Here is a 15,651-nt window from a genome sequence, read left to right as displayed (position 1 = left end):
GGCAGATGGAGCATAATGTGGGGAAATGTGAACTTATCCACTTCGGTAAGAATAGAAAAGCAGAATTTTTTTTAAAGGTGAGAGACTAAGAAATGTTGGTAGTCAGAGGAATTTGGGTGTCCTTATACATGAATCACACAGTTAACATGCAGGTACAGCAAGCAATTCGGAAGCCAAATGGTATGTTAGCCTTTATTGCAAGGAGGTTGGACTATGAGTAAGGAGGTCTTGCTGCAATTATATAGGGTTCTGGTGAGACAGCACCTGGAGTACTGTGTACAGTTTTGGTCTCCTTACCTAAGGCAAGTATATCCTTCCTTTTGAGGCAGTGCAACAAAGGTTCACTAAATTGATTCCTGGGATGGAGAGGTTTGCCCTATGAGGAAATATTGAGTAGAATGGTCAAATATTCTCTGGAGTTTGGAAAAATGAGAGATAATCTCATTAAAACATATAACATTTTTAGAGGGCTTGACAGGGTGGATGCTGAGAGGCTGTTTCCCTTGGCTGGGGAGTATTAGAACTAGGGGGCATAGTTGCAGGATATGGGGTCAGCCGTTTAGGACTGAGATGAGGAGAAATTTCTTCACTCAGGGTTGTAAATCTTTGGAATTCTCTACTGCAGAGGGCTGTGAATGCTGAGTCATTGAGTATATTCAAAGACTGAGATCGGTGGATATTTGAACACTAAGGGAATGAAGGGATATAGGGCTAGGGCAGGAAAGTTCAGTTGAAGATCAGCCATGATCTTATTGAATAGCGGAGCAGGCTCGAGGGGCTGTGTGGCCTGCTCCCCCTATTTCTTATGTCACCCAGCAATCTCACATGCACATGGTGCTGCAGAAATGACTAAACAGTGACCGAGAATCCTGCTGATTTTTCTCTCTCTCTAATTCAGGATTATTGAGGCTATTTACAAACCCCATTTACACTCAAATCAACTCAATTACTGCTGACCAGGAATTAAATCTGGTTTTCAAGACTTTTTTTTTACAACACACTTATTGTGTTGGTGTGTAGTTTTAGTCTAATTTGTAAGTTTTGTTTTAAGCTTGTGATACCTGGCCTCGTAAATTCTCCATTTCATTGCCTAGATTCCCAGTCAATGGAACATGCTCAAAGATAAACAGCATTTATCGTAATTTTTTTGTGCAGTAAAGTACGTGCGTGTGCATTACCTGATACGAATGTTACAACACTCCTGTGAAGTGCCTTTACTGTGTTAAGGGCAGTATACGAATGCAAGTTGTTGGCTGCGGTAAAGTTTCAGTTGGTGGTTTTTTAAAAAAAAATAATTAATTACTGGAGGATGTTGTGTTTTATTAACCTGAAGTAGCAGTTTTATACCACAGTAGCATTCTCAGTATAAATAAATAGTGCAAATGAAGTAGCATTGTGTAAGTAAATTTGCTGGAGTTATCTTGTGGGGGAGTCCAAAACTAGGGGACATAAATATAAGAGAGTAAATCCAATCAAGGATTCAGGAGAAGCTCCTTTATCCAGAGAGTGGTTATAATGTAGAACTTGTAGTTGAGGCAAATAGCGCAGATGCCATTATGGGGAAACGAGATAAACATGAGGGAGAAAGGAATAGAAGGATATGCTGATGGTGTTAGATGAAGCAGGGTAGGAGGGGACTCATGTGGAGCATAAACACTGGACCTGTTCCTGTGCTGTTAATTCTATGTGATTCCTACTCCAATCCCATTTCCCAACTATTCCTTACAACTGCTGCACAAATTTAGATTTGTTAATCTAGCATCAGGGGTTGCAAATTTAGGCATTGCAGTAAAATGCACCTTTTTTAAATCGCTTTTAGATTTCACAAAATACTTGACCTTTTAAGTTAATGAAGATTCCGATGTCTGAAGAGTTTCTTTAATGAAACACAAGTTGGGATGTTTCACCAGTAGTAGTTATCACTTGTCCAGCATAAATTAGTTGGGCACAAGGGGTTAATGTGGAATAATTAGCCTGGCCTGTATTGATTTTTTTTTTAAAAAATGCTTCATTTGCAGAACTTAAAATGCAGCGGTGTGAATTGATCTGTAGGGTACTGGGAACAATGTTGGCTAGAGGGACAGGGGCAGGAGCAAGAGGAGGACCAAAGCCCTTCAAAATGTAATGGAATTTTATCGGGCGGGCTGTGTTTTTTAAAAAAATCCATTATCCAACGAATTAAAATGATGTGCTTTAATGGTGACCCTCTCCAATCCCATTATCACGGGCCAGTTGAAATTAGATTTTCAAGTATGAAAATTGTAAATTGATGCATCTGCTCCATTGTTTTGGTTTAATTAATTTAATTCCAAGTAGTGCATTGGTTAAATAGCGCTCTCTCTCTCTCTCTCTCTCTGGTTAATAGAGGCAAATGTATCTCCAGAAAAGAAGTTAATTTCTTAATAAATGAAATTAATTTTTTTTTTAGTTAATGCGGGGGGAGAAAAATTTTAGAGATTGATCATTTCAAATATTCAACGCCACACTATACCAGGAGGGAATATTCATGGGCTGTTAGCGTCTGCAAGGAACCTGCCGCATTGAGCCAGCCGATGTTCTTTATGTTGACTTAATATCGTTCTCAATTCCAGTCCTCTCTCCCTTCGATTGCTGTTTTGAAGGTTAGATTTGCTAATCTAGCATTAGAGTTTGACAAGTAACACTCCTTGCTTGTACTGTGTTCAAGATAGTGGCCCAAAATTTGCTGGGAAAATAACGGAGAGTTAAATGGTGCATGTCGTCATTGTTTTTTTAAAAAAAACAGTAACTTGTGGAGAGGAAGAGATACCCTGTGATTTCCACCGTTAGCGTCGTGAAAACGGCAGCTCGTCCACAACCCCCCCCCCCGTGAGTTTCAAGATATTGCTGTATTTGTGCAGTAAATACAAATTTAACTCGCTGTAGAAAGTTAGGGCTGGTACTTTACAATGTAAGGACCCTTTTAATGACCAGATTTATGTTCCTGCAATTGCCACTCAACCTCCGGCTCAGAAAGGGAATAATTGAAACTGGAGTCTCATTCCCGCAGGTAGTAAATTGTTCCTAAAGCTTTTTGAAAATTTTAAATTAAAAAATTTTTGATCTTACTTTTCCTTTCTGTCTCTTTTTTTTCCTCTCTAAATCCAATCTCTTTCCCTCTCTCTTTCTCGTTCTGTACCTGATCTGACTCTCATTCACCTATTTCCTTCTCCGTCCTTCCTGTCTTGCTTTCTCAATCCTTAAATCCCGTTGGTTAAGGAGATAGACTGTTGGTCCCGTCGTTCACTAAATGTCCCCCTCGCCTCGCCGTTATCAGCTCGCACTTCCAGCAAGCTACAGAGCAAAAGATTTTTTTTGAGCTGAAGGGCGAGGAACAAATGGGGCATGGCGTGAGATGCCCCACTCCAGAAAAATCTGTGCCAATGTTTCTTGACTTGGATACGGTGCATTGTGCTTGTTGTGTAGCACTGAGTGAAAAATCCAGTCTTCCATTTGCTGTGCTTGTGCTGATGAGGACCTTCACCCTGGCTGGAGAGTCTAGAACTAGCGGACATGGTCTCAGGATAAGAGGATGGACATTTAGGGCTGAGATGAGGAGGAATCTCTTCACTCAGAGGGTGTGAATCTTTGGAATTCTCTACCCCAGAGGGCTGTGGATGCTCAGTCATTGAGTATATTCAAGACTGAGATCGATAGATTTTTGGACACTAAGGGAATCAAGGGATTGGGCAGGAAAGTGGAGTTGAGGTCGTAGGTCAGCCACGATCTCATTGAATGGCGGAGCAGGCTTGAGGGGCCATATGGCCTGCTCCTGCTCCTATTTCTTATGTTTCCACTTCAATAATTGAAGTCAAATAATTATGACAAAACATTTCCAAAAGACATGAATGTGGAACATAGAAAGGATGGCAAGATCTCCTAATTATCCTGTCATAAAAGGAAGCTGAAAAGATGGACAAATTATCGATCAGTATTTGGTGTATATAGCCGCTTTGAGCAAATGGAATTCTGAAAGTCCAGTAATGAACAGCTTCATCAAAAAGGGAACTGATTTTCTACTCTTCAAATTAGCTGGAGGGTATTTTTAGAGCAGTCTGGAAAGATTGGCGAGAAGCAGAGGGAAGTGGTCAGAAAACGCAAGCTGATTTTCTGGGCAAGTCTTTCGAACATTTAATGCTCAAATATACTTGATTGTGACTAAAGAATTCTCAGATTCGACTCTTGCTGCTTGCAGCATTTACCTAGAATTAACAGCACAGAAATGGGTCATTCAGCCCCACTGGTCTATGCCGGTGTTTATGCTCTACATGAGCCTCCTCCCTCCCTACTTCATCTCACCTTATCAGCATAACCTTCTATTCCTTTCCCCCTTAAATATATCCGTGCAATTTGTCTAATCTACTCCTTGTGGTAGCGAGTTCCACGTTCTCACCACTCTCTGGGTAAAGAGGTTTCTCCTGAATTCCCGATTGGATTTATTAGTGACTGCCGTGAAACCTGTATAAACGGACACTCCCAAAAAAAAACCGGTTATTGAGAGACCCAAATATCTCATGATAAAATATACAAGAGGCACTCTCTGAACCACGGTCACTCAAATTATGAACTATGGACAGCCTTCAACGCACAGAGTGCCTTTTACAATTTAAAGCACTGGACAGGCAGCCTGTTGTAAAGCTGCTGTATCTGGAGCTTTCACTGAGTTGGATCATTGGCGCTTCCCCACATTCTCTTGGACCCGTCACTTTTGTGAGGTCAGTGTATGAACATAAGAAATAGGAGCAGGAGTAGGCCATAAGGCCTCTCGAGCCTGCTCTGCCATTCAATAAGATCATGGCTGATCTTCAACCTCAACTCCACTTTCCCCACCCGATCCCCATATCCCTAGAGTCCAAAAATCTATCGATCTCGGCCTTGAACATACTCAACAATTCAGCATCCGCAGCCCTCTGGGGTAGAGAATTCCAAAGATTCGCAACCCTCTGAGTGAAGAAATTCCTCCTCATCTCAGTCTTAAATGGCCGACCCCTTATCCTGAGACTATGCCCCCTAGTATGCAGGTCTTAAGTTCCTGTTCAGCACAAGGGTAGAGAGCAAACATCACAATGGATGGAGAGTGCTTCTGAGCTCTACAGAAAGGCCTCAGATTCAATCACTGATTTGTGCTGAACGCAATCTCAATTGATCCCAATCCTGCTGAGTTAATGAATAGAAACATAGAATTGTTATAGGTCAGAAGGAGGCCGTTTGGCCCATCAAGCCTGTGCCAGCTCTTTGTAAGAGCAATCCAATTAGTCCCATTCCCCCACTCTTTTCCCCGTAGCCCTGCAAATTTTTTCCCTTCAAGTATTTATCCAATTCCTTTTTTTGAAAGCCACGATTGAATCTGCTTCCACCGCCCTTTCAGGCAGCGCATTCTGGATCATCACAACTCGCTGCGTAGATAAGTTTTTCCTCATGTCGACTTTGGTTCTTTTGGCAATCATTTTAAATCTGTGCCCTCTGGTTCTCGACCCTTCTGCCAATGGGAACAGTTTCTCTTTATTTACTTTACCTAAACCCTTCATGATTTTGAACACTTCTATCAAATCTCCCCTTAACCTTCTCTGCTCCAAGAAGAACAACCCCAGCTTCTCCAGTCTATGCACATAACTGCAGTCCCTCATCCCTGGAACCATTCTAGTAAATCTTTTCTGCACCCTCTCTAAGGCCTTCACATCCTTCCTACAGTGCAGTGCCCAGAATTGGGCACAATACTCCAGTTGTGGCCGAACCAGTGTTTTATAAAGGTTCATCATCACTTCCTTACTTTTGTACTTTATGCCTCTATTCATAAAGCCCAGGATCCCGTTTGCTTTTTTTTAACCGGTTTCTCAACCTGCCCTGCCACCTTCAAAGATTTGTGCACATATACAGATCTCTCTGTTCCTGCACCCCCTTTAGAATTAATAGGGGGAAATAAATCTCCCAGGATCCTGCTTCTGATAACAGTTGTCCACTAAACCCTGCTGGCATCAGTTGAAGGAAGGGTGACACAACTGTGATGACTCCAACAGTCAAATAGCCCACTGACCCTTGCTGTCTAGGCACGCACGTGAGGTTTGGCCATTTGGATGATGTAGTAGAGGTGGTCAGTAGAACTTTGCCAGAGTATGAATCTGTACCTCCGTGAGAGAGGGGAGGAATTGGATGAGCTGAACACTTTTTTAAAAAAAGTGTGTGCGTGTGTTCTCTATCATAGAATCATACAGCACAGGAGGAGGCCATTCAGTCTGTCCTGCCTGTGCTGGCTCTTTGAAAGAGCTATCCAATTAGTCCCACTCCCCCTGCTCTTTCCCCGTAGCCCTGCAAATTTTTTCCCTTCAAGTATTTATCCAATTCCCTTTTTGAAAGTTACTATTGAATCTGCTTCCACCGCCCTTTCAGGCAGCGCATTCCAGATCATCGCAAGTCACTGAGTAAGAAAAAAAAATGCTGCTCTTCTTTCTCCCCCCACCCCGGCTCTTTTGCCAATCACCTTAAATCTGTCCTCTCTGCTTACCGAGCCTCCTGCCACTGAAAACCATTTTTCCCCATTTACTCTATCAAAACCCCTCCATAATTTTGAAAACCTCTTAAATTTCCCCTTAAAATTCTCTGCTCTAAGGAGAACAATCCCAGCTTCTCCAGTCTCTCCACGTAACTGAAGTCCCTCATCCTGGCACCATTCTAGTAAATCTCTGCATCCTCACTAAGGCCTTCACATCCTTCCTAAAGTGCGGTGCCCTGAATTGGACACAATACTCCAGCTGAGGCCTAAGCAGTGTTTTATAAAGGTTCACCCTCACTTCCTTATGCTTAACTTAGTTTTTTTTCAGACCTATAAATTTTAAATCATGAGTGTAAAATTATATTTCTTGTGCTATAATAGATGTGCTTTATCCTGTTTGGTTTTAGGTCTATTTGTATGTATATCCACTAAAAGAAAAAAAAAATTAAAGTCACAGGTTACTATCTGGTTGCTTTTAAACTTGAGAAAATCTGGGATGCTACAGCTTTTAAATGGCTTTATCCCATTATCTCTCATCCTGCCTATTTGTTGCTTCCAGTTTTATTCAGCTGGGAGGTTTAAATCGATGCTGCTAGCTTGGGTGCTTTTTAATGATCTTTGATGTTCAAGTTGATATTGATTCTTTAGTTCAATTGTAAATATATAACAGGAACGTTTTCTGCTGTTGACTAGTTTTCCAGAATGAGTACATGATTTCTTGGTACTTCCAAAAAAAAAAGTTCCCATTAATACTGAACCAAAAATCAAGCCTGAGCATAAGAAGTGTACACATTACCTAGAAATAGTTGCTGTGCAGCAACGGTCAAGCCAAGTGCATTATATTTTTTGCTTCAGCCCCCAGATTTTACCTCAGGATGGATTAGATTTACGAGGATGATACCAGAACTGAGAGGTTATAACTATCAGGGAAGACTGAGCAGGCTGGGGCTCTTTTCTCTAGAAAAGAGAAGACAGAGGTGACCTGACGGAGATCTTTTAAAATTATGAACGGTAGCTGTAGGTCTTTTTACAATTACGAAGGGGTTCGATAGGGTAGACGTAGATAAGATATTTCCACTTGTTGAGGGAGGGAAAGAGGAGTCCAAAACTAGGGGCTGTAAATATGAGTCACTAATAAATCCAATAAGAATTCAGGAGAAACTCAGAGCGGTGAGAATGTGGAACTCGCTACCACATGGAGTAATTGAGGCGAATAGTATAGATGCATTTAAGGGGAAGCCAGATAAACACATGAGGGAGAAAGGAATAGAAGGATATGGTGAGATGAAGTAGGGAGGGAGGAGGCTCGTGTGGAGCATAAATACCGGCAAAAACCAGTTGGGCCGAATGGCCTGTTTCTGTGCTGTAAGTTCTATGTAGTGGCCCTCATGACCGTAATTTTCCCTGACCCTCTTGTTGGAGCAGTACAACGAGGATGTAATAAACGCAGTGCCCACAAAAAACGACCGGTACCTTTACAAAATGTTCTGGAGAAAACAGCACACCTTCGTGTGGCGATACAAAATTGACCACCCCACGCCCACTTAATCAACGGGTGAGGCCTTCACACAAGCTAGAACGGAACACAGCCCCTTTGTCTGTGTGTCCTGTAAGACTCATATGTTGCACAAAAGGCGCAGTACTGTGAACAGACTACCTCAGAAGCCAGCGGGTGAACAGGATTGGGCAATCAAGACGCTTCAAAGTCTGTTCCACGATTACTAAAGCCCAAATCAGGAAATCCTAAGCATCAGTTAAAAATTATTACTGTGTGAAACCGTCCAGCTATACTGTAGATCATAGGCACAGAGGGAGGCCATTCGGCCCATCGTGTCTGCAGACCCTTTTGAAAGAGCTATCCAATTAGTCCCGCTCCCCTGCACTTTCCCGACAGTCCTGTAATTTTTTCTTTTTAAGTAGAGATCCAATTCTCTTTTGAAAGTTATTACTGAATCGACTTGAAAAGGAAAAACTTGCAGGGCTATGGGGGAAAGAGCAGGGGAGTGAGACTAATTGGATAGCTCTTCCAAAGAGCCGGCATAGACACGATGGGGCAAATAGCCTGCCAAGCTGTGCAATGTCCTACGATAACTGAGTTCTTCCAATTCTGGCCTCTTGTGCATCCCCTGATTTTTTTTCATCGTCCCACCATTGGCGGCCATGCCTTCAGCTGCGTAGGCCCCAAGCTCTGGAATTCCCTCCCTAAACCCCTTTGCCTCTCCTTTTAAGACGCTCCTTAAAATCTACCTCTTTGACCAAGCTTTTGGTCACCTGTCCTAATATCTCCATATTGTGGCTCGGTGTCAAATTTTGTCTGATAATTGCTCCTGTAAAGCACCTTGGGACGTTTTACTATGTTAAAGGTGCTGTAATTAACAAAGGGTGGTAGAAGTTTGGAACTCTCTTCCGCAAATGGCAATTGATACTGGCTCAATTGCTAAATTTAAATCTGAGATAGATAGCTTTTTGGCAACCAAAGGTATTAAGGGATATGGGCCAAAGGCAGGTATATGGAGTTAGATCACGGATCTTATCAAATGGCAGAGCAGGCGCGAGGGGCTGAATGGCCTACTCCTGTTCCTATATTGCTATATAAATGCAAGTTATTGTGCACCCAGAAAATGCAAACCACCAAATAAGGGTGCGACTTCAAAAGAGCTCCATCCAATGTAACTGATTAGTAGGCGAGATTTAGATAAAACATTACGCATACTATACTTCATGCATGGAAAATGAGACCCTGAAGTCCTTGGGAATTGCTGGAGAAGGGAGTGAGAAGGATGTATTTGTGAACCCTTCTCTTCCCATGGAAACACATACTAGCATAGATACCAGAATTATCCACACCTACAACGATGACAGGTGCCATACTGTTCCACATGACATGCATTCTGTAACTAGAGCAATCACAATTTATATCCAACTTAACTTTATTCAGTGTTATACTTGTGTGTTCAACACTGTCATTGTTTGAGCAATTGGAAGCATTGGTTATGTTATCAATTGCTACAGTCTGTTTCTCGGAAATGATGTAGAATCTACAGAACAGGAAGCTGTAATTAAGAACAGAAGCAGGAGTTGGCCATTCGGCCCCTCGAGCCTGCTCCACCATTCAATAAGATCATGGCTGATCTGATCCTAACCTCAAATGTTGCACCTTTTAACGTTACCGTTTTTTAAATGACAGGCGACCCAGTAGAAAACCATATTTTAACGTAAGCTTTCCTTTTTTTAAAAAAATTGCAGGGACTCAAGGCAGCAGACAATGACCCAACGGCCCCCCCTTACGACTCGCTACTGGTGTTTGATTACGAGGGGAGTGGTTCCACGGCAGGCTCTCTGAGTTCCCTCAACTCCACAAGTTCCGGGGGCGACCAAGACTACGATTACCTGAACGACTGGGGGCCGCGGTTTAAGAAGCTGGCGGACATGTACGGCGGAGGCAGCGACTGCTAAGGACTCTCGGACTCACAGCGGGGGATGCATTGCGGACAGAGATCTTCTAACCGATTATTCCTAGCAGCAGCAGCAGCAGCAGCAACAAATTTTTAAAAAAAGGCTAGGCTTTTTACATTGTAGTCAACTAGCACAAGCTTGGAGGCTTCAGTTATAGGCTGCACACTACCTGCGTCAGTGGGATTATCGGTAGATTGACACTGTTTTAAAAAAAAAATTGGTAATGAGAGCTCTGTTACACTTGAATTTCAAAGTACAGAAGCACTGGGATTTTATGTGCCTTTTTGTACACTTTTTTGATCTCCTGAATCATTAGGTTTATGTTAGACGCTTTAACAGTAACTCTGACATTTTGAAGTAAAAAAAATCTTTCTTCCCCCCCCCCCTCGCCCCAAAGATGAAACACAGTTAGACGATGGTGAGCTTTTCTCTGCTTTTAGTTAAATAAGATGCTAAGAACACCAAATTTCGTTCAACCATTTTAAGAGGGCGAGTGAACGAATTGTACATCACTGATTCCAGTTTTCGAAGAGCTACAGTAAATTAAAGTGGGCTGAAAAGTAAAGGTGGTTGTCAGGTCTCTGATTTTGTCACACCTTTTTTTTTTAGTTTTCCTGTTTTCGAAGCCAGATGAGAAATTAGAAAATTTTCATTTCATTCCTCTAGTCGACAACTGGTACTAAAGATTTTTTTTGTTTTGTTTTAAATCCATTGTATAAAAGGAAAGTGTACATAATGTTGAAAGATGTAGTCTACAAACCAGTTCCAAAACATGTGTTTAAAAAAAAAAAAATTTTTTTTAAATTTAAAGAAAAAATTTGGGCAATTCAAAATTTTTTTTTGCATGTTTTTATCTTTTTTCACTATGAAAAAAGTATTGCCGGAAAATGCTTTTGGAGAAAGTGATGTTGACAAGTTTGAAGAGTAGATAGACCATGATGATTTTTTTTTTTCTTTTGTAATTCTTAACTAGCACAAGTGTTTTACATAATTTGTACCAAAAACCAAGAGGGGTTAGGCTAGATGCTGGTGGCACTAATTCAAGAGCAGCTTTTTTTGAGCCAGGAGAGAGTTGTGACAATGGCTTTGCCAGTTTTAAAGTGTACCAGAATAGAAACATTACACCTCTGGCCCCAATATAAATTAAAGGCTACTTTTTTGAATTTTTCGCTGGGTTTTGACTTTATTTCGGCAGCATGTTTTCAATAATTGCGCATCTGACCGTCCTTTTTTACAGCCCCGCGATAACTGCACCATTTTAACCACGGTGTGTCGATCTTATGAGGCACAGTCTCTTGTAGCCCATTAACTAACGGCAGACATACATTGATGTACGTGCTCCTGGGGGGAGCAGCACTCGAACAGGGACCCGCGACTATCGTGCATCACTTCTTTTATGTTTCCTTCTGACTCTGACTCCAGATCTCGATCAGAGACGGCCCTGATTCCCATTGCTGCGGAGGGGAGGGTATCTGCTCCATGTTTTACGTTTCACCTGGAGATCCGAGGACTACTTGCAACACCCAGGAAAATCCAAGTGCCCAGAGGTTGGGTCATTTCTTAGCAGGCGATCACCAATGGGAATGCTGTGTCCGCCCTTATGATTAGCGAGTAGACACTGGATCCCGACTTCAAAATTCAGCCTTGACTGGACAGCAACACACTGGAAATGCTTCAAAGTGTTCCCTTTTCTTTCCCCCTCTTCCCTTCACCCCCCCCACCCAGGATAATCTGCGATGTTGATTCAGAACATAGAAAATCAAGTGTTCGACATGCTTTTTAATTAAAAAAAAGTCAATTTGCTGGAATGATGCAGGGTATTTTTTTACTAAGCCATTGGCAATCTGTCGGCGTGTGTACATATCCCCAGAGTTTTTCAGACTTTTGTGAAAAATGCCACTGAAAGGGAGGGTTGTTCTATTATGTTTTAAATCCAAGGGGTTTGTTAACTTTTTGAATCTGTGCAATTTAATAGACAAACCAGTTGCTGATTTTTTTTTTTTGTTGTGGGCGAGGCTGGGATTTGTTGCCCATCCCTAGTGGCCCTTGAGAAGGTTGTGATGAGCTGCCATCTTGAACCGCTGCAGTCCGTGTGGTGAAGGTTCTCCCACAGTGCTGTTGGGTAGGGACTTCCAGGATTTTGACCCAGTGATTAATATCATTCCTATTTTTTTTCCTTCTGTTCAGGAAAGGCTGAACAGGCTGGAACTCCTTTTCCTCTAGAAAAAGGCGGCTAAGGGGGTGACCTGCTAGAGGTCTTTAAGATAATGAGAGGGTCTGATAGAGTAGAAGTAGACAACATTTTTCCACTTGTGACTGAGTCCAAAACTAGAGGTCATAAATATAAGATAGTCGCTAATAAATCCAATAGGGAATTCAGGAGAAACTTCTTTATCCAGAGTGTGGTGAGAATGTGGAACTCGCTACCACAAGGAGTGGTTGAGGCGAATAGCATAGATTTAAGGGGAAGCTAGATAAACACATGAGGAAAAGGGAATAGAAGGTTACGATGGGATGAGATACAGCAGGGAGGGAGGAGGCTCGTGTGGAGCATAAACGGCCGCATAGACCAGTTGGGCAGAATGGCCTGTTTCTGTGCTGTTGTCTTGCACCATGCACTGGGTTGGAGCTTGTGTAATTAATGCAAGTGGTTTTTTTTAATAAACAAACAAATCAAACATTTGGAGTGAAGATGAGGATGATACAATGATCATCAGACCACAGATAGTTTGTGCCACTGCAGACTCGAGCTTAACAAAACAATGGTGGTGAAAGTTTAAATGGTCCAACGGGGAGCACTAAGCATCCCTCTGGCCCAAAGGGATGGGGGGGGCACCGTGACGATGACCGAATTCATGTGCGTGAATAGAAAGGCAGGTCCATAACTTTTGTGGGGCCAGTGAAAATTTATTTGAGGGGGTCTTAGGATTTTTGGAGACGGGGGCAGTAGATTTTAATAGGGCTGAGGGGGAGTAATTTGGGCAGGGTGCGTATAAACTTTGGATCGTTCCTGATCGGCCCGTGTACACTTCAATATTGTATTGATGGAGCGTTACCTTTGTCAGTGATGTTATTCAGATAAAACATTAAATTGATGTCTGCTGTACAGGTGGATGTTGAAGATCCCACGGCATTATTTGAAGAATTAAGAGCTCTCCTGGTGCCCTGGCCAACATTCCGGTCGCAACTAACACCACAAAAGCTGACTAAGTGGGAGGCCGATGCATGTAATCTGTGTACTACTTTGCAACTCCATGCATCTTCACTTCTCTCAAATGTAGAGAGGGATTTTGGTCAGTGGACCTCGGTTTGAAAGTAGGCTGCCTGCCATCTTGTATTTAGTCTTCCAACATTCAATGTGTAGGTCATGTCAACTTTGCGTGAAATTGGGAGGGGTGGGGGGGGAACTAAAGTTCAGAGACAACAAGAGAATAGGTGGAAGGGAGACAAAGTAAATTCACACGTCCTTTCCATTTTAATAACCTGGAGGTAAAAATAGTTGAGAGTCTAATTTAGGAAGTCATCCTAACAGAGTGCTCCGAACTCTCATTTAATAGCTGATTACTTCAGTGCTCCCTATGCATCCAATATATTACTTAAACTTAAACGTCAGCAAATTCTGCATCACATTCCAAGATGAAAAACTTTTGGACATTGAAAACTAAGTTACTCTGACCGTCGTTTAGAATCATGGAAAGGTTACAGCACGGAAGGAGGCCATTCGGCCCATCGAGTCCGTGCCGGCTCTATGCAAGAGAAATCCAGCTAGTCCCACTCCCCCACCCTATCCCCGGAGCCCTGCGAATTTTTTCCTTTCAAGTACTTATCTAGTTCCCTTTTGAAGGCCACGATTGAATCTGCCTCCAGCACCCCCTCCGGCAGTGCATTCCAGATCCTAACCACTCGCTGTGTAAAGTAGTTTTTCTTCATATCTCATGTTCTTTTGCCAATCACATTAAATCTATGTCCTCTGGTTCTTGACCCTTTTGCCAATGGGAACAGTTTCTATCTACTCTGTTTGGGCCCTTCATGATTTTGAATACCTCTATCAAATCTCCTCTCAACCTTCTCTGTTCCAAGGAGAACAACCCCAGCTTCTCCACTCTATCCATGTAACTAATGTCCCTCACCCCTGGAATCATTCTAGTAAACCTCTTCTGAATGCTCTCTAAGGCCTTCACATCTTCCCTAAAGTGCGGTGCCCAGAACTGGACACAATACTCCAATTGTGGCCGAACCAGTGTTTTGTAAAGGTTCATCATGACTTCCTTGCTTTTGTACTCTATGCCTCTATTTATAAAGCCCAGGATCCCGTATGCTTTTTTAACCACTTTCTCAACCTGCCCTGCCACCGTCAACGATTTGTGCACATATACCCCCAGATCTCTCTGTTCCTGTACCCCTTTTAGAATTGTACCCTTTAGTTTATATTGTCTCTCTTCGTTCTTCCCACCGAAATGTATCACTTCGCGTTTTTCTGCGTTAAATTTCATCTGCCATGTGTCCGCCCATGCCGCCAGCCTGTCTATATCCTCTTGAAGTCTATTACTATCCTCCTCACTGTTCACTACACTTCCAAGTTTTGTCATCTGCAAATTTTGAAATTGTGCCCTGTACACCCAAGTCCAAGTCATTAATATATATCAAGAAAAGCAGTGGTCCCAGCACTGTCCCCTGGGGAACTCCACTGTACACCTCCCTCCAGTCCAAAAAACAATCGTTCACCACTACTCTCTGTTTCCTGTCCCTTAGCCAATTCTGTACCCATATTGTTACTGCCCCCTGCAGCACTTTATCAAACGCCTTTTGAAAGTCCATATACACCACATCAACTGCATTGCCCTCATCTCCCCTCTCTGTTACCTCATCAAAAACCTCTATCAAGTTAGTTAAACACGATTTGCCTTTTAACAAATCCATGCTGGCTTTCCCTAATCAATCCACACTCGTCCAAGTGACTGTTAATTCTGTCTCGGATTATCGATTCTAAAAGCTTCCCCACCAGCGAGGTTAAACTGACTGGCCTGTATTTGCTGGATTTATCCATACACCCTTTTTTGAACAAGGGTGTAACATTCGCAATTCTCCAGTTCTAAAGTCAATAAAGAGAAACTGTTCCCATTGGCGGAAGGGTCGAGAACCAGAGGACACAAGTTTAAGGTGATTGGCAAAAGAACCAAAGGTGACATGAGGGGAAAACTTTTTTACACAGCGAGTGGTTATGATCTAGAATGCATTGCTTGAAAGGGTGGTTGAATCTGCTTCCATCATGGCTTTCAAAAAAGAATTGGATAAATATTTAAAGGGAAAAAATTTGCAGAGTTAGGGGGGGGGGAAGAGCGGAGGAATGGGACTAACTGGATTGTTCTTACAAGAACCGGCACAGGCACGATTCTGTGAAGTAGGAACAAGGAAAAGGTTTGTGGTTCAGTAGTGAGGAAGGAGAAAAAGGATTGTAGTGAACGGTCGAATTGACGGGCAACATGAAACCCTGTTACCGTCTGAGGTGAATAAGCTTGGAGAATTTGCAAATAATTTGTGAACTGCTGAAAACTTAACTTTGCTAGATTTTGTTTTTTTGGTGTGGAGGGGGGGTGGGGGGTGGAAGAGATCAACGTGGGAGGGGAAAAAAAACTATGGCTTGTTTCATAGGAACAGGTATAGGTCATTCAGTCCCTCGAGCCTGT

At 42.5% G+C, this 15,651-nt stretch overlaps 1 protein-coding gene across 1 annotated transcript in view; it reads left to right on the top strand.

Annotated features, from left to right (window-relative positions):
* The window catches only part of LOC137309904 (cadherin-2-like), a 187,446-nt gene extending 176,319 nt beyond the window's left edge, over positions 1–11,127 (top strand). The window contains exon 16 of the mRNA XM_067977915.1: positions 9,755–11,127. Coding sequence (XP_067834016.1) covers positions 9,755–9,964 — 210 coding nt within the window. The 3' untranslated portion in view covers positions 9,965–11,127. The remainder of the gene's footprint in view (positions 1–9,754) is intronic.
* The last annotated feature ends 4,524 nt before the right edge of the window (positions 11,128–15,651 follow it).

Source organism: Heptranchias perlo, chromosome 3 (genome assembly GCF_035084215.1).
Source record: "Heptranchias perlo isolate sHepPer1 chromosome 3, sHepPer1.hap1, whole genome shotgun sequence".
Taxonomy (NCBI): Eukaryota; Metazoa; Chordata; class Chondrichthyes; order Hexanchiformes; family Hexanchidae; genus Heptranchias; species Heptranchias perlo.
The sequence above is the reverse complement of the archived record's forward strand: the minus strand, read 5'-3'. Positions and strand labels throughout refer to the sequence as shown.